The 23243-nt window shown below is 37.7% G+C and overlaps 3 protein-coding genes across 3 annotated transcripts; 1 reads left to right on the plus strand and 2 right to left on the minus strand.

Moving 5' to 3' along the window:
* Window positions 501–4710, minus strand: LOC109230340. Its single transcript, XM_019395848.1, has 6 exons — window positions 3936–4710; window positions 1947–1999; window positions 1751–1827; window positions 1250–1507; window positions 1023–1174; window positions 501–919 (listed from the first exon to the last, which is right to left on the minus strand). The coding sequence occupies exons 1-6, from the start codon at window positions 4708–4710 to the stop codon at window positions 501–503; spliced, it is 1734 nt and encodes a 577-aa protein (XP_019251393.1).
* LOC109229657 lies at window positions 9713–13118 on the plus strand. Its single transcript, XM_019395181.1, has 7 exons — window positions 9713–9975; window positions 10198–10308; window positions 10506–10574; window positions 11098–11229; window positions 12236–12313; window positions 12412–12534; window positions 12613–13118. The coding sequence occupies exons 1-7, from the start codon at window positions 9775–9777 to the stop codon at window positions 12799–12801; spliced, it is 903 nt and encodes a 300-aa protein (XP_019250726.1). The 5' UTR covers window positions 9713–9774; the 3' UTR covers window positions 12802–13118.
* On the minus strand, window positions 13721–17928 carry LOC109229658 (probable protein arginine N-methyltransferase 1). The gene is made up of 9 exons (XM_019395182.1): window positions 17607–17928; window positions 17303–17313; window positions 17042–17197; window positions 16738–16801; window positions 16502–16644; window positions 15223–15310; window positions 14953–15068; window positions 14687–14837; window positions 13721–14275 (listed from the first exon to the last, which is right to left on the minus strand). Exons 1-9 carry the CDS (start codon window positions 17788–17790, stop codon window positions 14070–14072), a joined length of 1119 nt encoding a protein of 372 aa, XP_019250727.1. The 5' UTR covers window positions 17791–17928; the 3' UTR covers window positions 13721–14069.

Here is a 23243-nt window from a genome sequence, read left to right on the forward strand (position 1 = left end):
GTATTTCCATGGGTTTGCCTTGGTATCATGTTCATACCATTGTAATTAAATTATCCAGGTTGGTTGCTTTTTGTTCATACAAGTATAAAGCTCTGATTGTTGGTTGGGCCGCTGTTGAAACAAATAGATAAGCACCTTTGGATAAACCAATTTCATCTATTTAGGGATATGTACTTCTACAAGCAGGCCTGATTTCACCTATTTGTATTCACCTCTCCTCCGACCTCCCTATGGAAAATAAACTAATTGCTTCATTTCATTATGCTTGTATAAAGAATGGAGAGAAGAATAGGTGAAAAGACCAGTAGAAGACTAATGGAAAATTATGTAGAATGTTCCTTCATGCATATCTTAATTCTCTTAGGGTAAACTCAATCTATAATTGGGTGTTCTGCTGTTACATAACCTGTTAAATGTATTTCAGAGAGAGAGAGATGAGTGAGCTCCTAACCACTCAGAGGAAGCCTTCTCCGTGACCTTTATCATTCCTCATCTGTCGATCAGTTCTCCACCTCACTCCCGCTACTTGAATCATCACTATCTGCAACTGACGACCGACCTTCTCGTGAACCAGAATTTTCATGAAGGCTGTACTTGAGGAACTTCACCCTGCTGTTGTGTTCTAAATCTTTTCCTTTGCGCTTTTGTCTTTTAGGTTCTGCTGACTGCATTGTGTGGTCAGCAGCAACAAATGCAGCACTAGTAGATTCATTCATCTGTTCATCACCTTCTTCCTCATCTTCTTCTGCCTTATTATCAATGTAGAACAGAAGATCAGTGTCTAATTTTTCCTTGCCATCTTTCGAAATTGGTTGTCCAAAGCCCTCCGTCATACTATCTAGCAGCAATTTAGCTCGGGTTTTTGACATGTTATTATCAAAGATTCTTACACCATGCTGTCCTATCTTTAGAATCCACCCTGTAATATTCAAGGTGTCAAAGTTTACCAATATAACATAAACTACCTATCCTAACTTGGTAGTTAGTACCAAACTGTGATAAAAGGTGTTGGAATTACTTACTCAATAATGCAGCAGGGGATGAACTAATTGGTTCACTAGCTTTGTCTTCTGTACCAATCGCACTTCTGATCCACATGATTATCGAAGAAGGTAAAGTAGAACCAGAAAAGACATTTGTGTAAGAAATTGCTTTCCTCTGGTCCTTCTGTTTTCTGCAGAAAAAGAAATAGTCATCAAACTTCAGCATCTCAAAAAGAACTTAGAACATGACACCCAAGCTTTCTAACCTATGCAACTCAATAGCTTCAGCAGTAAGTAACAGTCTTGTCATGATAATACGTTTCACATGCTTGGTAGAGAGCTGATCCATTCGCTCAGGCTTTAGGAAAGAATATTCCACCAGCACCACGGCATTATAGAGTATCTTTCTTAAACACTTCTCATCATCTGAATTCTGCAGGGTAATTGGAGGTGAAAATAAGAGGGAAGTCTGTTGAATCCTCAAAACAGCATAAAAGCATAATTGGGCAACTTCAACTTGAAGCCTATGACACGCTAGAGTCAACCATCAAGCAATCTAAAAGCTTATTGTAAATTCAGTTCATTATTCTACAAAGTATTTTCTGCCAAAAGGAACTAAAAATAAGCAAATGAACATAATTCCCCAAAGAGTTAGGATACTGGAGCGGAACATGTCACTTATTACGAGAGGGTTTAAAAAGACTCAAAGACAATGGGGCCCAACGGCCAAGCGAGCTAATACTGTGACAAGGGTCATATGTTCAAACCTCTCAAGAAGCTTCTTTGCGCATATTTTAACTCTTTCTATTTGAATAAAAGCTACAGCGGCCAAGTGGAGCTCAAACTGCAGCAAGGTCACATGTTCGATCCTCTCGAGAAGCTGCTCTATGCATGGTTTAACTCTTCCTTTTTATCATAAAAAGAATAAAAAGACTCAAAGAGAGTGAGGCCAAGATATCTAACCAGTAGGGAGGCTGTTGGAAGAGATGGCTCCAGCAGCATCATTGAAAGGGTCTCTGAATTCAAAGATAGGAGAAGTTAGTATAGTTTGAAAATCACAAAATTAAAGAATCAAAGTAGAGAAAACTGCAACTCGGAGATGTCGATCCGCCAAACAGACTTCATGGAATATGGAAGAGCAAAGGCATCATAAGGAATTAAATTAGAGACAAACAGAACAACAAATTCAATAAGCAACACCAACAATCAAGAACAACTCCTATATCTTATTCCTTCTCTATCTAATACAATGTAAGTATACCCATTACCAAAAAATATATATCACTTTGGGACACATGCGCATAGCCGCCGCGCGTGGCTAAAGGTCAACCAAAAAAAAGTATTGTTAAGGAATCAGAAGAATATGGTAAAGTTATTAGTCATTTTTGTTATGGAAGCATTCAGCAGGCTTGTAGCAGGAAGATCCATTAAGGGTTTGAAGTAGCGGATGAAAGGAGAAGTAGAACGATCATTCTCATGTGATGATACGTCAATATTTCAGGGAAAATGATTTGATAATTTGAGATTGTGTCAAGACTACGTATCATCATGTAGAAGTACGAGTTGGTACTAGAAAGGATAGGCTCAAACTTTATACTTCGTAGTAGATTCGTGGATTAAAACGGCAACAATTATCCATTACATTATCATGCATTGATCTTAAAGACCCAATAAACCTTGGCGTTCTTTCACGCTTCCACTCTTACAACAATAGGATGGAATGAAGTGAACAGGCTGAAAGTCATTTACAGTGAGTTTTCCATAATGATGAAAGGGATATAAGATGTATTAGCAGATTTATTTTTCCATAATGATGAAAGGGATATTAGATGTATTAGCAGATCTTTTTCCTTTCATCTTTTACTTGGTCTAAATATGATACTGGTGTGCAGTGATGATTGAGTTTGATAACTGTAGTAGAGTCACTCTGTAAATATTTTTGACACCAATTTGGTTTATGACTAATGAAATGATCTTTACTAATTGAAAAAAGAAATGATCTTGACTTATAAAAAATATGGTAAAGTTACATCTCCATTACACTTAGGAGTAACGTCAACTAGGGCCCCTAAAAAGAAGATAGTTATTCTGCCTGCTTTTGCAGACATGCATCAAAGTGACCAAGTGGCAATAAAAGAAGTTAGATTATCCTTATCTATATTTGCAGCCGTGCAACAGAGCATCTGGGTGAAGTGAAGATCCAGGCGCAAAATTCATGAAAGTGAATGTAATGACTTATTCCTTTTAGCACATATAGCGGGAAACCATGCTTACAAATGACATAAGCTAAAGTGGAGAAAGGGTTCACAAAGAACAACAGTAATCCCAAACCACTTGCCAAAAAGTACAGCAACTTAGCCACCAAAAGAAAGCAAAAAAGAAGAAAAAAATCTTCCTGGGTGATTGTTCATTATAACTTTCCAAGAAAAAGTCATGGCAACATAAGCAACAAGTTCATATTGGACTTAAGGCATAATCAAGCTAAAGCAATGAACTCCAGGGTCCAGGGACAACAGTACTTAATCAGAACACATACAAATAGAAAAGAGTGTTCAGATAGAGGAGTAGCTGGGTTAATAAAAACTATACAAGGCATTCCTAATTTCTCAGAGGTTAGGCACACAGTCAACACCACAGAGGTTTCGTTATTTGAACTGTCCAGAGAGGTAAATTTGCCAGTTATTTAAATACTATCATCGTAATTGCTGCCTTTTGAAAAAATTGGGTATAGTTTGTCACTTTGACAGGCAGTCCCTGGGGCACTTTACCCAAATTTTCCACTTTATTGAGAAGAACAATAAGTTATTTAAATAGTAGTATTGTGATTACATGGTTTACTGCTCATAAAGTCACACTATGACCTTGCACAGACAAACACTTTCTCAACCAGAGAAACACCTTCCAAATTATCCAAACTTCACTAGAAAAATTATTTCAATCATAGACACTAACCAAAGAAGTATGGATTCCGAAACCCAGTGATGGAAGTAATGATCCACATGCTCAACTCGTCCTGAAATTCTTTTCTCGAACCATCTTCCAAAAACCTCAAGCATAACTTCAGCAAGAATGCCACCGTGGTCACACAACCAGCCAATGCGCTCAACTCACACCCTTCAGCACTTACCCTTTCAACAACCTCACCAGTCAAAAGTGGAAGAAAATCTCTCACACATCCTTTATTATCCCACATCCAAACATCCACTAGCTCCCTCACTGGCCTAACCAATCCCTCTGGAACATCACAACTACTTTTCTCTATACCCTCACAGCATACATTAACGTACCCAAGAACTGAATCAACTAAACCCTTTACCTCTCTCCCAAATTTCTTCTCTTTCTTAGCTTTCAAACCCATTGCCATCCTAACCACATTATATATAACGGGTGCAATTAAGGAAATGCTTTTAAAAGGATTACATGAAGCAGAACAAGAAACTGTAAGTTGAAACAAATCTTTTTTGGCATCAACTCTTTTAGAAGGGTCATTTTCTGGTGAGCTGAAGCCACGAAAACGTAGAGCTGAGTAAAACCAGATGGTTTCAAAAGGTGGGCCGGCTCTACATTGTACTAATTCGTCAAAATTTGAACTCAAAGATGACAACTTCTCAGAGTTTGGAGAGTCTACTACCGCTTGGATTAGATTACTTAGTGCAACATTATCGTTTTGGCCAAGGAGATTACTGCAAACTTGAGGCTTTACGGATTCCATATGAACTGAAACCATAATTCAAACCCTTCGAATGAAAAGCTAAAACGTTGATTAGTAAGAAGACCCAGAGATATAAGGAAATTCAGGTTCGACAAAGGGTCAAAAATGCCCTTAACATATTAAGGATGACTCAAATTTGCCCTCCTTCCACCTATTGGACCATAATTGCCCTTAAAATTAATCTTTAGGTTAAAAATGCCCCTCCTTTTGACAGAAGTATGAAATGGCATATGTGAAACTTTCAATTAAACAAGTGGCACACCTTTAATGGTCCATATGAATAGTAGACCCAATCCTTAAATAACCCGACCCATTTGAATTAACCCAAAACCAAACCCTTTTTATCTTGAGCCTACTTTCCTTTGTCCCCTCGTATGATTTGTCTTCTCCATATTCTTTTTTTCTTTTTTCAAATCCCACAACCAACATTGACGTTATAGTAAAGTTTCTTACACACAACAAGTAAGCAACTCCCTAAAGTACAAAAGTAAGCGCGCTAAATGTTGTCATGCCGAGAAGCGACCACAACAGCAAACACCAAATCAACCTACACCACTACCTGAGATGCCATGTCCCTGGCGTGAAAGATTTTAGCTAAAAATTTTACAGAGAGTAATGATGTAGGTGAAACCCAGTGGACCAAATTGAGATGAAATACAACATTGCGGGTTTTGGTTCTGGGTCAATTCGGATGGGTCGGGTTATTTAAGGGTTGGGTCTACTATCTATATGGACCAATAATTAGTGCCATCTACTTACTTAAAAGTTCCACAAATATATCTCATACTTTTGTTATACGGAGAGACATCTTTAACCCAAATTTGAGACATTTTTTACCCTTTTTCGTTTAGGGTTTTAGGAGAGCGGGTAAATTTCCTATGCATCGGCTGTATAGTTCCTTAGTGTGGGCAAGCAGAAGGAAGCGCCTGGAACGTGTATTCTCCCATCCTATTAGCTGAAGTAGTGGGGTCCATGACACGCAGGATAACAATAGCCAATAAGAAACAACTAGAGACGTAAGATGAAATTAAAAAATAGAATTTAGCCAAAGAGTTAGGATACTGGAGCGGAACATGTCACTTATTATGAGAGGGTTTAAAAAGACTCTAAGACAGTGGGGCCCCAACGGCCAAGCGAGCTAATATTGTGACCAAGGTGATATGTTCAAACCTCTCAAGAAGCTTCTGTGCGCATATTTTAACTCTTTCTATTTGAATAAAAGATACAGCGGCCAAGTGGAGCTCAAACTGCAGCAAGGTCACATGTTCGGTCCTCTCGAGAAGCTGCTCTATGCATGGTTTAACTCTTCCTTTTTATCATAAAAAGAATAAAAAGACTCAAAGAGAGTGAGGCCAAGATATCTAACCAGTAGGGAGGCTGTTGGTAGATATGGCTCCAGCAGCATCATTGAAAGGGTCTCTGAATTCGAAGATAGGAGAAGTTAGTATAGTTTGAAAATCACAAAATTAAAGAATCAAAGTAGAGAAAACTGCAACTCGGAGATGTCGATCCGCCAAACAGACTTCATGGAATATGGAAGAGCAAAGGCATCATAAGGAATTAAATTAGAGACAAACAGAACAACAAATTCAATAAGCAACGCCAACAATCAAGAACAACTCCTATATCTTACTCCTTCTCTATCTAATACAANTGCCTGATTCTCTCGTCTTTCATCTCTATACTCGATTGATGGTAGAAACCCTAAAATTTGGGGGTTCATTCGAGTTTTGAGACTATTTGCTATGTGATTTGCTTGTTCCTCATCTCTGAACTTGTTTGGTTTCAAAATCCTAATTTCTTTGGACCTATTCGAGTATCTGAAGTTGTTTCATCTACTGCTCGACTGAGTTTCGAAATCTTTGTTTCAACTTTTGTTTCTTTGTATGATTCTGACTTCCTGCTAAACTCTATAAGATCTTTTACTTGACCCCTTTTGCATGCTATTGGATACTCCCTCTTCTCTGTTACTGAGGTGACTACCATGTTCCTATAGTCCACTACTTACTGATTTTGTGATTGTATGACACTTCTCTTTGCCGATTCAGCCTTGCATGCTTAATGTTTATGCACTCTTTATAGGCTAAATTTCTCTCTCAAAATAACCCTTAATTGTGGATTGATTTCAGACCTCCTCATGTAAATTTGATTGATTCTTTTCTTGTTTACTGATTTCCCTGTTTCTTGGGTTGATTTGAAAGCTTTCCATAGCCTTTCGATTCTCCTATTTCTGACTTGGTTTATTTGTTTATTCATGAATCAGTAATTCGAATCCCTGACTCCTTGATTTACTATGTACTTATTGCCTCTATATTCTGCAGCTTTACTTTGTTTTCTTACCTTATTTGGTTAACCGAGTCTTTCAAAGATCTTCCCTTAATTAAACCCTTATGTATTTACCCCTAATTGTCTACTTTGCACAAGATGTTGTTGATACCCAATTTTTCCCTGTCTATTTTTTTATATGCAGAATATCTTAAAAATAGCACATATATGCACGTATAAGTATGTCCAAGCATTTTATTATTTTTCCCATAATTTTTAAGGTTTTAAACTGATTTATTTCCCTTTTTCATCCATAAAAGCCCAATGATTATTTTCAAAATTATTATTTTTTTTGGTAATTTAGTTATTGGAATTTTATATTTATACTAAAATGTAGCTAACATAATTTTTATATATTTTTACAAATCTATTTAGTATTTTTAAAGCTAAATTTCATATAATTGCAACATTAGCCTATTTTAAGATTTAATTGCATTTTATACTTACAAAATTGATTCCAGTATTTTAATTTAATATTTATATTTTATAAATCATTTTTAGTACTTTCAATTTATTTCCAAAATTTAATTTGCTATTTTTATAAAATAAATGGGGGAAAATGGCTATTTAAAATCTAGCCAGATTTTATTTCGATTGTAGCCTAAATTCTACCCCAACTGAACCCAATTGAACCCCAGCCCAATTCCTAAAATTACCCGACCCATAGCCCGTTTAAACGACCCACCCGACCCCCCTTTAAATCCCAGCCGTTGATCTAACAGATCAACGGCTCACGTTCCCCTTTCCTTAATTAATTCCAAATGACCCCAAACCCTTCTCATTTTTCACCTACCAGCCGCCCATGAACCCTCCATTCTCTCAAACTCTCTCGAAGCTTCTCAAACCCTAGCCACCACTTCCGCCCTGAAAGCCACCGGAATCCATGGCTTCCAAGGTTATGGAAGCCCTACACNACATGCTCAACTCGTCCTGCAATTCTTTTCTCGAACCATCTTCCAAAAACCTCAAGCATAACTTCAGCAAGAATGCCTCTGCGGTCACACAACCAGCCAATGCGCTCAACTCACACCCTTCAGCACTTACCCTTTCAACAACCTCACCAGTCAAAAGTGGAAGAAAATCTCTCACACATCCTTTATTATCCCACATCCAAACATCCACTAGCTCCCTCACTGGCCTAACCAATCCCTCTGGAACATCACAACTACTCTCCTCTATACCCTCACAGCATACATTAACGTACCCAAGAACTGAATCAACTAAACCCTTTACTTCTCTCCCAAATTTCTTCTCTTTCTTAGCTTTCAAACCCATTGCCATCCTAACCACATTATATATAACGGGTGCAATTAAGGAAATGCTTTTAAAAGGATTACATGAAGCAGAACAAGAAACTGTAAGTTGAAACAAATCGTTTTATGGCTGCAACTCTTTTAAAAGGGTCAATCTCTGGTGAGCTGAAGCCACAAAAGCGTAGAGCTGAGTAAAAACAGATGGTTTCAAAAGGTGGGTCGGCTCTACATTGTAATAATTCGTCAAAATTTGAACTCAAAGATGAATACTTTTCAGAGTTTGGAGAGTCTACTACCTCTTGGATTAGATTACTTAGTGCAACTTCATCGTTTTGGCCAAGGAGATTACTGCAAACTTGAGGCTTTATGGATTCCATATGAACTGAAACCATAATTCAAACCCTTCGAATGAAAAGTTAAAACGTTAATTAGTAAGAAGACCCAGAGATATAAGGGAATTCAGGTTCGACAAAGGGTCAAAAATGCCCTTAACATATTAAGGATGACTCAAATTTGCCCTCCTTCCACCTATTAGACCATAATTGCCCTTAAAATTAATTTTTAGGTTAAAAATGCCCCTCCTTTTGACAGAAGTATGAAATGGCATATGTGAAACTTACAATTAAACAAGTGGCACTACTTTAATGGTCCATATGAATAGTAGATCCAATCCTTGAATAACCCGACCCATTTGAATTAACCCAAAACCAAACCCTTTTTATCTTGAGCCTACTTTCCTTTGTCCCCTCGTATGATTTGTCTTCTCCATATTTTTTTTTCTTTTTTCAAATCCCACAACCACCATTGACGCTATAGTAAAGTTTCTTACACACAACAAGTAAGCAACTCCCTAAAGTACAAAAGCAAGCGCGCTAAATGCTGTCATGCCGAGAAGCGACCACAACAGCAAATACCAAATCAACCTACACCACTACCTGAGATGCCATGTCCCTGACGTGAAAGATTTTAGCTAAAAAATTTATAGAGAGTAATGATGTAGGTGAAACCCAGTGGACCAAATTGAGATGAAATACAACATTGCGGATTTGGGTTTTGGGTCAATTCGAATGGGTCGGGTTATTTAAGGGTTGGGTCTACTATCTATATGGACCAATAATTAATGCCATCTACTTACTTAAAAGTTCCACAAATATATCTCATACTTTTGTTAAAGGGAGAGACATCTTTAACCCAAATTTGAGATATTTTTTACCCTTGTTCGTTTAGGGTTTTAGGAGAGTGGGTAAAGTTCCTATGCATCGGCTGTATAGTTCCTTAGTGTGGGCAAGCAGAAGGAAGCGCCTGGCATGTGTATGCTCCCATCCTATTGGCTGAAATAGTGGGGTCCTTGACACGCAGGATAACAATAGCCAATAAGAAACAGCTAGACACGTAAGATGAAATTAAAAAATAAATAAAGGTAGAAATCTCCTCCTCAAAATATAAACAGAACTCTTCTACAGTGATACCAAGACAGAACGAAAGTTTGTTTACAGAATTAATGGCGAAGGTGGCATTGTTATTATTGTTATCATTGATGGTGATAACAACATGGTTGCCTATTACTCACTGCGCAAAGAAACTAGTAGGGGTGGCAAGAAAAGAGGACATTCCCTATATAAAATGTCAGGTGTGTGAGAAGCTGGCTTATCAGCTATACAATGGAGTTCAGAACAAACGAGCTGAGATCTCGCCAAAGAAGGTAACTTTCTCATCTGTGGTTCCCTTTTTCTAGCTCACTTACGTATATTTAGTATTCTGGAAAGTTCAATTTTGATCAGAATTGAGAATACTGATTAAACATGGAGGTTTGTAATTGGTTTTTGGATGATATTTGCGTTTAACTATTGTTTCCTCTGGGTTTATTTTTTCCCTTAATGTCTTCTATTTGTCTGATGCAATGGATGTGGTTTGATGATGTCAGATCTCGGAATATCAGATAATAGAGATTTCAGAGAATGTATGTAATTTAAAGAAGCAGGAAGCTGATTGGATCCTTAAAATTGATATAGTTGAACAAGGAGATAGGTTGGAGGTAAGAATTATGCCCGTCTTCTTTTCTTTACTTCTGATATTGCGGCTTAGTACATCTTCTTTACCTTATATAACTTCTTTTTGGTGAATTCGACTGATGGTATACAATTTTGAAGTGCTGCTGATGGGCACCAAGTTCATCTTTTTTTTTTTACATATTTCTGAAAGGTTTTTCACTTGGTATTTACTTATGTTCAGCTGGTTGAACAAGACTCTGAGGGACAATGTAATTCAGAATGTAAAACAATAGAGCGTGCTTGTCAAGATGTAAGTTTTCCTACTTATTATGTGCATTTGGTTTTAGTAATGATGCATACTAGCACAGAGTTCATGAATGCTTAAAGGGTTCATAATGACATTGATAGATGCTTACGTTTGAATCTCCAGCTACAAAAGTGTTTTTAACTTTTCCCAAATAAAAAGCTCATGTGCTTACCAATTTACTCTCCTTGTGCAATTATGATTTGATCACGTTAATAATGATATCCATACTCATTGGCTTCCTAAGTCAAACGAGCAAGAGCACATAGTATGTTGCTCTTGAAAATCCTTTGTTGCTTCAGTGCCACTGGAAAAAGACTGTGCATTGATTTTGTTGATTCAAACCTTAAACCTTCCTTTCTATCCTTTCCGCTTCTGCTAGTAGTGTTAGATTGGGGAAGTCGATTCATCTGCAAACGTTGTGCAAGGTATAACTTGTTTAGTGAGCAGATTCTATATGGTGCTGTCTTAAGTAGGACAAGCAGACAATTTTCTTGCAGCAGTTATCTCTCTCTTCATATTTTTGCAGGTCATGGACTATTCTGATACGGATGTGGCAGAATATCTGTACAAACACAATCCAGATCTTGATTCTTTGAAAAGTTTCCTTTGCAAGGATTTGACTAAAGCTTGTAGTAAGGCACCACCTTCAGTTCCTAAGGTAATGTCACTGATGATTCACCTGTAAATTCATCCAATATCCAAATTTCTGTGCATTCTTCTCCTTCTTGCTGCCTTCTGTGGCCCACTATTAGCTTGTTTTGTAAAACATATAGCAAGTAGTTCTTGTTCTTTAGCTTTATCAGAAAAAATTAGTCCCTGTTCTTTAGACATGAGAGATGAGCCACATCCCAAAATGTTTTCATCTTTTGTTGTAATGCTAAACTGTGTCTTTTATCAGACATGTAGTTGGTTTGTGCCAGTAATTCAGCTGTAGGAAGAGTGAGCTCTGCTTGAGCACGTACTGTTTCGAAGTATTTGGTTATTGAAAAACACAGAGATATCTGTGAATTATTGGTGACAAATTATACATGTATTGTTTCAGTTCCATTTTGGGAAGAAATGAAATTGGTTGCTAGCTAAGACTGAGAGACTCAACTCAAAATGATAGAAAATGACCACTTGTAATAATCTGGACAATATGCCAAGGTGCTGATTTTGAGCCAACGGTCTATTGGAAACCGCCTCTCTATCTTCAAGGTAGGGGTAAGGATTGCGTATACACTGCCCTCCCCGAACGCCACTTGTGGGTCTATATTGGGATTGTTGTTGTATGGCAAGATACTGATTTAAAGATGCATCGAATAATGCATATATGCATTTGTATGCTGGAACCAAAATGTTTATGGACTAAAACCTTTGGAAGTGTTGGGCCAGAAGCATACATTATTATGAAACGTTTTGTTAAATACAATAGATCCTTCCTTTGGAAACAGAAGCCATCTGAAATCTGCTTTTGTGCTTTGCAACCTTGAATGACAATATTCTACCCATGAAAAGTTCGTCACACCAATCCATTGTTATTTGATTGAAGGCTTCTTATTCTTCTAAGCATAGTATAGCATGTTCTTGATTGCCTTGGTGCTACATGCTGATTTAGCTGTTAAATAAGCAATACAATTAGCTTACACATTCATGGGTTGGTATTCTTTCTTCTTTTACTTCAGAATAGAGCCCCAGGAGAACCTTTTGTTTCTAAGTCCTCAAAAGAGGCTGAAATGGAAAAGCTAATGAGATCCATGCAGGTAATTTTTCTAGCTTATCACTAGTGTCAACTGATTGATTTCTCTCTATATTATGCCTGTGATTGAAAATTCGGAATTTACAACATTTTTTGCTTCAGGGTATGCCTGGAGCCCCTGGCATGCAAATGTATTCCAGGGAAGATTTGATGAACCAAAATTTTGGTGATGAAGATGCTGATGACGATGATGATGATGATGAAGGCGGCTTTCCCTCAAAGCTGGTATAGACTAGTTGCCTCTTTTGATAGACTGCTTTTAAATCAGTCAAAAGTGTTCAATTGATATGGAAATTTCTGCAGGGGAAGGTTCTTAAAGGAAAAGAAAGTAAGAAGAGTGATTGGAAGCAATGGATCACTAAAGGGATTCAGGATACAAGTGAGGCTCTGAAGACTCACGCTAACAGAGTGTCCCACAGGATGAGAAATTGGTGGGGAGCAAAGAAAGCACAATGGAAGAAGAATTCCAAAACCAGCAAGGGGGAGCTATAATGATGTGCTATGCTCTGCAACATGGCGGAAGGTTTTGTCCTCTCTTTTTTCTCCCCTTCCAATGTAGTCTGATATTGACTAGAAAAGTAACAAAAAGCTACGCACAAAAGAGACTGGAAATTTGTAATTCTCTGTCTTATGATCTGCCCACGAGATTTTGTTTCTCTGCCAACATTATTATCATGTTGGTACGTTTGTTTTAGGTACAATATTTCTTAGAGTCTTGTAGTCTTGTTAGAGATGTAGAAAATGTAAAGAACTTCTAATACTTTTTTATTTTTATCGCTAATTTTATTTTACGTAATATTGGACTAAAATGAATGAGCGTCAATATGGATGCACATACGATGTCTTCAATTTGCTTGGGAATGAGGGGCATTGTTGTTGTTGCCAACATTTTCAGTGCAAGTACAGTCTTCTTTATTTGTATGAAATATATCAATTTTATCCACTCAGTTTGAATGCATTCACTGCCTATCGAAGACCCAATTATGTAATCCTAGCAGGAGACAAATCTAAAGAGGGGGAAATAAGGTTGTCTACGGGGAAGTAAAGGAGGGTATTCGTTCTACTTGTCCGATTGTGTGCTTATTTGGAGCTTACAGTTCCTTGTACGACACAATTTGTCACTTAGCGGTCAATAAGTCATAAAACATCCACCCTAGTATTAGCACAGTTCAATTCCTATTTCAAAGAGTTCATTGTCAAAATGCAGAAGAGCAATGCAGGAAAAGATATATCCAAATCTCAGATCCTATCCTCTCAAAACTTGGAGAGAGAAAGCCGCCCTTCATATGCAGCTGTTCTTTTCCCTAATTATCTCTGCCCCCATCTCCCCCGTTTCACTTCCCTTTTCATTCAATACATTACCAAGTTATAGGTATATAACTAGTAAAAGCATCATCGTTTCTTAAGCACCTTTTTCGTAATATTGTCCTTTCTTGCCTCATATAAAATGCAGCCAAAAAGATGTAGTTGCATATCAGAACAAATAGAAAGGAAAATGACCCAGTTTGTGGGAGAAACAATCAGCAGAAACAATAGACATAAATTCGCATTTGCCTCCTGGAAAGGGTCAGCTGGATATTAAATGATATTAGCTCTGAATATAGATATCCGGTGAAGAAAGACTCGTTCTGCTTTACTGCAAAGAGGGACAATCAGGAAAACATAGCAGAATCATATGCTCTTCAACACTATGGCAGCTTTACTCCAAAGAGGGACAATCAGAAAACATAGCAGAATCATATGCTCTTCAACACCATGCATTATCGCATCCGATACTGCTGAGTCGTTGAAACAAAACAACGCCGACCATTTACAGAGTACTTGAGCATTATATCAACATCTCGAGGATTTTTCTTGTTGGGGGCCACAGTCATGCTCCCAACTACAGCTTCCCCTTGGCAAAGTGTAAGCCCCTCTTCCAGGTAGAGTACCGTTTGCTTCCAGTGTGTACCACGAGACCTTGGTCCTGCATATCATTTGCTCTCATGGTCAGAATTAAGAAGATCTTATACTATAATGCCCTCTTTTCCTCTCCTTTTTATTTTATTTGGGATGAGTAAAGTTGGGTGGACCTTAAATTAGTTATAAATTCCAATCCACCGACTCAGAAACGGAGATCTAGTACATGTAATTGAAAGACTTAGTACTACATAAAGTCCAAACGCCCATCACCAAAAAAATGTGCAGCAGCAAGTCAAGGAGCTGCACAACATGTAATATGGTTTCCTTCAATTTCATCAACAGATGGAATTGGGTGCACACCCCCTTCTCCTCCTACCCTCCCCTAGCAAACCTCCCCCCTCCCCCCAAAACACAACCCAAAAAAAATGCACAAAAGTTGATACAAGCAGCACGAGCAAGCACAAAAATTATGAACCTGTTGAGAAGCCCATCAATTTGTGACACTTCGTGAAAGAGACATCAAAGTATGCTACAAGGGCATGAATGTAATCGTCACGTTCTGCGACTAACTTAAATGGAACTGTGAAGGAAGCATCACCAGAAGCCATCTTAGAAATGTCCATTGTCTGTAAAAGAAAAAGGGATCCAGATGTAAGTGAAGTAAAAAAAAAAAAAAAAAACTCCACAACACATTGTAGGGCCACTCAATGTGGAAAATTTGAGGACAACTAATCTAATTACCTTGAGTAATTGGCAGTTTGTAACAATCTGCTTCTGATCTACTGTATCAACAAGTGGCTCCATTATAGCTTGCTTCCGAATGCAGCTCATATCAAAACCATACACACTATTCCAAACTGCATTAGCATATAAATGATTGGAATCAGAGTGAAGTTTAGCCCATTAATGAAGAAGACCGATGTAACAAGAAAAGCCCATGAGAAGTGCATGCTAAATACAGAAGCAAGTCAATATCCATCAAGGAGAAGACGTGAAAGTGCTCAATCTCACATTCGATTTTCTCATCCTTGTAGTCAGCATCTTCAATTGCTGTTAAATAGAGAGAAGCTTTATCTGGCAGCACAAGGCCATCTTTTACCTGTAAAGGAAGAAGAAAGGGTATACAATAAGAAGCCTTTTTGAGTAGAATTCACCAACCAAAAAGTGGAGCACAAAAAAGAAACTCCAGAAAATTGGTTTGCAAATTAAATCAGCTAACCTGGGGAACACTACTGAAAGCAATAATCAGAGAAAGTTCATTAAACAGGGATAAAAGTTTTTCTGAGGAAACTGAGACACATTGTCTCGTCAGAATTTTTGGTGACGCTAGGTCTTTAATAAGCCAGCGATGAACTACTTAAATACAAATTCTCATAGTACACTCAATTTATTTCCTTTATCGAGGTTTGAGAATTCAAAAGTAAGTTTTAGTGGATATTGAGTGTCTTAAAATTTTCTTTTTCCTTTTTTTGGGTGACTGTGGGGTTTGACTTGGTGCTTTGTGAAAGGAAGAAGGATCAGCATGAAGGATTGATCAATGCAGGAAATGTGATGATAGCTGAAATATGTTTGATTGGTGGGGACGACATGTTGGGCAAAGTCTAGATTGGCATTCAATGGTAGAATGCAACCCACGCCTTTTTCTTTGAACCCATCGCCAAGCTTTAATTAATAAGCTTGGTGCAATTAATATAGAAGAGGTTGCGAATGTCACAGTGTCATGACTTGGAAAAGGACAGGGGCCCTCTTCCTTACTCCCCACTTATATTTCATTACTACCAACACTTCTTCCTGCTCATACCTTTTACTTTCTTCCATCATTTCCATTTTCCCTTAAAAAGCATCCTGGGCTGCACGTGTCCAGGTTCCCCCACAGTATGTCAAAAGCTTTTTATTTGCTTATTGCATAAACAAGAAAAAACACCACAAAGGTCCAACATAAATAATAATTCAAGAAAAAAGCTATTATATGCAAGTGATGTCAGCCAAAAGCCCAGAAGATGAATTTGAAGATAGACATCTTCCAAAACGGGAATTAATACCTGTAGAAATCATGGCATTTACTGTAATAAGTAGCGAAGGCATGAGTAGTAACAAATTCCATGGGAAACTTTATTATGAATCAAAAAATGAATAAGAGTATACACACAAGGATATCTAGATAAAAGCAATAAGATATCAGCAGAGAACCTGAAATTCAAGAACTGAATGTTGCATTAACCAAAAGCAGCAACAGTAAACCATCACGAGTGAAAGCAACTTTTGATGGTCACAACTAAACGCAACTTACCAGCCATTTGTTACGAGCATACAAGACTGTATTTAACATGTTCTCATAGAGTAGAAAATATCCCATCCACTCAGAAATAATGATGTCCACTTGTGGAACTGGAAGGTCAATCTCTTCTACCTTTCCCTTGATAACAGTTATAACTGAGAAAGCAAACAGACCCAATAATTAGATAATATGTAAACACGGCAGAAACGTGTCACAAAGTTTATGACTTGGTGAAAAAACTAGCTCACCGTCTGAGAACCCATTGAGTTTTACAATTTCTTTGGCCATATCAGCCATGCTGGAGCACTCAATCTGAAAACCAAAATGGCAAAGATAAGTTAGCATTAGCTTCTTCAATTTTACAAATTTGCTCGACATCAATTTATGAGCTAATACTGCAACATCTATATAATGTAGAACAGAGAAGACAACAAATTTTTACACAGTGCACGTGGACCACGACAGCCACCATGTTATGATCAAGAAAGAACAAGGAATAAGCATAATATAGAAGTGATAGTATGGCCGAAGAACAAGAGATGGAGTTCACACCGCATAAACATGTTTGGCACCAACTTTTGCACAAAAGAGGGATAGGATTCCTGTGCCAGCACCCACATCAAGGACCACTTTATCCTTGATTAAGAAGGAGTTCTTGTAAATAACATTTTGGTAAGTCTTAGTTCTCACCACATCCTTTAACATCTCCTGTTGGGAGTAAGAATTACTATTAGAACCACGAATTAAAAACTATTTAAGCAAAACCTGAGGGCAGAGCACCATCACTTAATGATGAAATATGGGGGTACTTACTTCATGAATGCCTGCATTAGAAGGAAGGAGGAAAATTAGCTTCTATAAGTGATTACCAACTATATCAAGCTACATCCCCTTCACATTCCGGGAAAATGAAATGTGCACACAAGTACATTAAGTAGTACTTTTTTGCTAAGGCAACACAAGCAACCCGAATAACTCAGCAAACGCACAGATGATTGATAATGTATCAAGAGGCCACCCTTCACATTATAGAACAGACAAACGAAGACACGCACATAGAATTGAGGAATCACGGAACAGAAATGGGTACACTGAAAAGCTTAAAGAGATAAATTACCGAAGTGAGAGTATGAGTCGAAATAATAGTCAGCGCTAGTCTTGTCGCCCCCAACCTCACACATGGAGGTGTCTTCCTCCACCTCAACGTTGGAACTTTCCGTTATAGTTTCATCTTGCTCTTCATACTCACATTTCATCTTGCTTCCCGAGCTCTCATTCTCATTGTTGCTTCGACAATCCATTTTTCGCTTCCAAGTGTAGGGGTTTAAGAAGCAAATGGTGGCTCCTATTTAGGGTTTATGGAAGGGGAGCGGTCAGCTCTATTTGGGGTTTTATAGCGAAGAAGTTTCACTTGGGGTGCAACTTGGCCTACTGCTCACCTGTTTACACTGACGATCAGAATTCAGAGGGTAACTATACGACGTCGTGGTCGGGTATACGGGGTCGTGCTCGTCTTAAATCACATTTGTGGGCCAGCTTTTCTTTTGGATTGTTTGTCCTTTCCCGAACTCTTCTGCCGTCAAAATTTGAATTAAAAAACGGAACAAAAAATCTATTGAATTTCTTTTTTGTGTTATTTTATGACTAAAATAATGGGAGAATTGCACATAAGTACAACTCATACACACACATTGCAACTGAGTAGCTCAGTTATAACTTTGCAAATCTATAGTCCAAAGACAATAGGCCCAAATCTGAAAAATCCAGCATTTTTTGACGCAACCAGCAATTCTTGCGGTCAATGCTATTCAACATTCCTATTGTTGAGGAGAGCTTCTGTATTTATCTTCTACCAAAATCAGTGTTTTACTATTAACTTTATGAGACAATTAATAAAAATATTTAAAATATAAAAAAGCGTAAGAAAAAAAAAAACTTGGTAAGCTTTTCCCCTTTTATCAGAGACAGAGAATTTGTTGTAATTTCAATTAAATAGTTATTAAATATATAGTATATGAATATAAAAGTAGAAGAACAAAGAATAAGTTAACCCAAAACAGAGAACAGAGATTTTTTTTTCCTTCAATGGTGCCACTAATAGAGTTTAACCCAAAACAGAGAATAAGTTAAAAACAAACAAAGGAGGTTGTCCAGCTCGAGAAAAGGTAAGAAAACATACAAAAATTTAATTTCGCCTTTCTACATTCTTATACACTGGTATACACATAATTATACAAAATTATACGCACTTATACATATTTATCGACTTGGTATAATAGTATATAAGAGATATTTACATACCCATATACACTATTATATAATATTATACATTGTTATACAATTGAATTCTATCAATGGAGCTTCACAGGTTTTCTTCTTCTTTCGTGAGCCTTTACTGAAATTTGACTTAAATCTAGTTCAAATCTGCTCTAAATCACTTCAAATTTAAGCTTTGAACTCCTCTTGATGTTTCCAATGAATCAGAACAATACCCAATCATGTTTTCAAGCAAACCCAATAACACCCATTTCAAAATTAATCTCAAATCTTAGGTCTAAGTGTGCTTTCAAACCCAAAAATCTCAGATATGGTTCAAACTTAAGCTTCACCCTTCAATGGAGTTTTTTTTTAATCAATCATATTTTAAATTTGAGAAACTTGAGCTCCAATAATAGAGGTTTTATGATTATATACACTTGAACGAAGAGAATACTAAACCTAGTTGAGGCAAATTTGTAACTAAACAACTTCAAATCTTGTTCAAAGATCAACTTCGCTGTTGGAGTTGAAGTGCGCTTATATGATAAGGCAGAATACACATAAAAGGGAGATATTAAGAAGCTTATGTGTGTTATGGACTGTGGAGGAACTGAGTATTTAATAATGGGCTAAATGATGAAAAGATTCTTTCAGGTTATGTACAACCCGGGCCAAACAGTGTAAGAACTTCCAACCTGAGCCATTTTCAGTTAGGCTGTTGGGACAAGTGATATTGGACGTAATTCTTTCTAAAATAATATTTGTAATAAACCATAGAAGGAGATCTCCTGAAAGATTTTGTACCACTAGTGATATAGTAATACCTTTTTTTGGTAATTAAAATAGTATTATTAATCACCAGTAATACGTACAAAACAAAAGCAACCTACAAGGTTACATTTCTCATGACTATCCTATGACACCAACAACCTTATATACTAAAAACATCAAAACTCCTATAAAGAACAAATAAACTCAAACAACTCCATGTTACCCCTAACTTAATGCACATAGTGATTTTCATTTCATGCTTCATTGTTTTCATGTTTGTAGCTCTATTTGAAATACTCTTGTATTCCTTTCGATCTAAATATCATACACTATAGCAACAAAGCAGGTTTGAGAGGTCCTCCTCTTGCTTTCTGTTTGAACACGTCGCTCATCTGATTCCCATGGCATAATATTTCTTTGCCATTTCAGCCATCTCAATATACTTTGCCCTAAAGTTCTTGAAAAAATGCACTCAAAGAATAAGTGTAGAGAAATTTCAGGCTGGAACTTGCACAGAACACAATCACCATCAAGCCTCATGCCCCATCTGAGTAGGACACCCTTAGTTCTCAATTTTTTCAGTAAAGCCAATCATAATATAAAGACATGTTTAGGACATGCAGCATTGTGATAAACAAGGTTCTTCCAAGGGACATTATCAACATCTTCTCTGAGTGCACTATAAGCAGCTTTTGTGTGAAATTTCCCTTTTCTTCAGTTGAGGATATGCTCCTAGAGTTTGCTAGTTCTTTCTCATGTTCAATATCTCACCATCCAAGAAGCTTGTTTCGGTACCTCCATATATAGTAAATAGGTTTTGCTTCTTTATATAATATGTTTGTACCCAGGTAATCCATAACTTCTCTTTATTCTGACTCAGAGCCCATATAAGTTTACACACAGCAACTTGATTCCATATTTTCAAATTAAAAACATTAAGCCCATCTTGCTCCTCTAGTTTAACGACCGACCGATCGTCTTGAGCTCTAGCGCATCGTTCGGCGGTTTGATGCCATAAATAGCTTCACTTCAGGTATTATGACTTGTACGTATGGTCGGAATTGAATGTCGGGAAGTTCGGAGCTGATTTGGGAAGAAAATTCTAATTTCGGAAGCTTTAAGTTGGAGGAATTGATTAAGGTTTAATTTCTGAGTAAAAGACCTCGGAATCAGGATTTGAAGGTTCCAACAGATTTGTATGATGATTTCCGGATCAGGTTTTGGATGAACTAGGAGCGTTTCGGTGCCTATGGTGGAAAGTTGACATTTTGGAAGGATTTCATAAAGTTGCGTTTAAGTGTATTTTAATGCTATCAATGTTCCTTTGGAATTCCGAGCCTGGGAATAGCTTCGTATGGTGATTCTGGTTTTAGAAGCGCGTCCGGATGTGGATTTGGAGGTCCGTAGGTCATTTTAGGGTCATTTTGGGGTCATTTGGCGAAAGTTGGAAGTTGGAGGTTTTCGGAAGTTCGACCGGGAGTGGACTTTTTGCTATCGGAGTCGGATTCCGATTTCGAAAATTGGAGTAGGCCCTTAATGTCAAATGTGACTTGTGTGCAAAATTTTAGGTCAATCGGATGTGTATGATAGGTTTCGACATCGAATGTATAAGTAGAAGTTCTAAAGTTCATTAAGCTCGAATTGGGGTGCAATTCATGATTTCGATGTTGTTTGATGTGATTTGAGGCCTCGAGTAAGTTTGTGTTATGTTATGGGACTGGTTGGTGTGATTGGACGGGGTCCCGGGGGCCTCGGGTGTGTTTCGGGGTGGTTTCGGACCAAATTGAAATGATGTTTCCTTCTTCGTGAACGCGAAAGGACTCATGAGTTCGCGAAGAAGACTTTTGGGGGCTACCGGATTTGCCCATCGCGAATGAGATGGGAGAGACGCGAACGCGGAGAAGGAACTAAGGCAACCTACGAACGCGACAAGGAGGTCGCGAACGCATAGAAGGAAAAGGGGAGATGGGCCTGGAGGAGCTAGGACATCGCACACGCGGAGTTTCAACCGCGAACGTGAAGCAGTAGGTCCCGAAGGCATCGCGAACGCGGCCCAACTGACGCGAAAGCGAGGGAGGGTCGCCTGGGCAGTGAAGTTTAAAAACGGGATTTGTCCCATTTTCTCCCATTTTCACTTGGTTGAGGCAATTTTGGAGAGCTTCAAGGAGGGCTTTTCATCAAGCAACACAAGGTAAGTAATTCCCACCTATTGCAAGTTAAATGCATGGATTCTATACGGATTTAAACATGAAAATTTATGAAAACTTGGGATTTTGGTAGAAAACCTAGAAATTGGTATTTTTGAATTTTGATCATAAAATTGGACATGAAATTTGGAATAAGTTATATATTTGAGTTCGTAATGTTATGGGTAGTGTTTATCTTCAAAAAAATTAGGAATCCGGGCACGTGACCCGGTGGTCACTTTATCGACTTTTCGAGCGGAGTTGAAAATTGTTATAAATTGAATTATAATGAGAATATATTTATGGATTTGCACATTGATTGACTAGTTTTGGAGCGATGGGCATCGATTTGAGTTGTTGGAAAAGCTTTGGAGCTGGGTATGGAACTTCGGAGCGAGGTAAGCCTCTTGTTTAACCCTGTGACGGGAAAACTACCCCTAGGTGATATTAACTGTTATGTGCTACTAGTTGTGGGTGCTACGTACGCACGAGGTGAACAGAGTCTGTATGTAGCTAAAGCATATTTATGTCCGGGTAGACGTAGGATTTCATCATGAAATATCTAAATTACTTGAGCTTATTCTGTTGACTTAATTAATTGAAAACATGATAGAATTTGATTTAGAAATTTAATACATCTTAGGCCCAGCCTTATCACTTGAATCGTTAGCAAGAAAAAAAATTGAGAAACATTAAAGGTTTTAACCCCCTTTATGCTCATGTACTATATTGTAAACACGCGTCTTGTAATTCGTAAATTTCTTCCTTTCTTGTGGAGCGGGCCGAATGCCTCGGCAGTATGTAGAGGTGTATCTCTGGTTCGTGTCGTTCGACCCTCAGCAGTGTACACCACTCTGGATCGGGTCGAACGACCTCGACAGAATCGTGCGTTATACCGCTAATAATCTGAATATTCACGAGATAAACTTTTCACTGACGCTTGACAGTTTATGGTATTTCTTATCTGATTGGTATTGACACTTGGCATTTATTTTGAGATATTGAGGTAGGACACATGATCGAGAAACTTATGCTATAAAAGAAATAATTGGAACGTTATGAAATTACCGATTACTCCCTTATTGCTGTGTACTTTACATTGTATGAATTATTGTATTAGTTATTTAATTAGACCTCTAGTAGGTGTCGATATCGTCACTACTCCTCCGAGGTTAGGCTAGATACTTACTGGGTACGCGTTGATGAACGTACTCATACTACATTTGCTGCATATTTTTGTGCAAGTACATATATACCTGGTGGTCTTTTGGGCGCAAAGGCGCGGATGTTGCGGGGACTTACCGTGAGATGCATTTCACGTTCGATCCGTAGCATGTAGAGTCTCCATCAGAGTTATTTGTGTTCTTTTGTCTAATTTGTATTTTAGACAGATGTTGTATTTTATTATATTCCTAGTCGATGCTCATGCACTTGTGACACCAGGTTTTGGGGTTTCCTACGGGTTATTCGTTATTGTAAATTCGCATTTATTATCACTTTACCCTGTAAACTTTATATTATATTATTTAATTAATGAA

The sequence above is a fragment of the Nicotiana attenuata genome, chromosome 7 (assembly GCF_001879085.1).
Source record: "Nicotiana attenuata strain UT chromosome 7, NIATTr2, whole genome shotgun sequence".
Lineage (NCBI taxonomy): Eukaryota > Viridiplantae > Streptophyta > Magnoliopsida > Solanales > Solanaceae > Nicotiana > Nicotiana attenuata.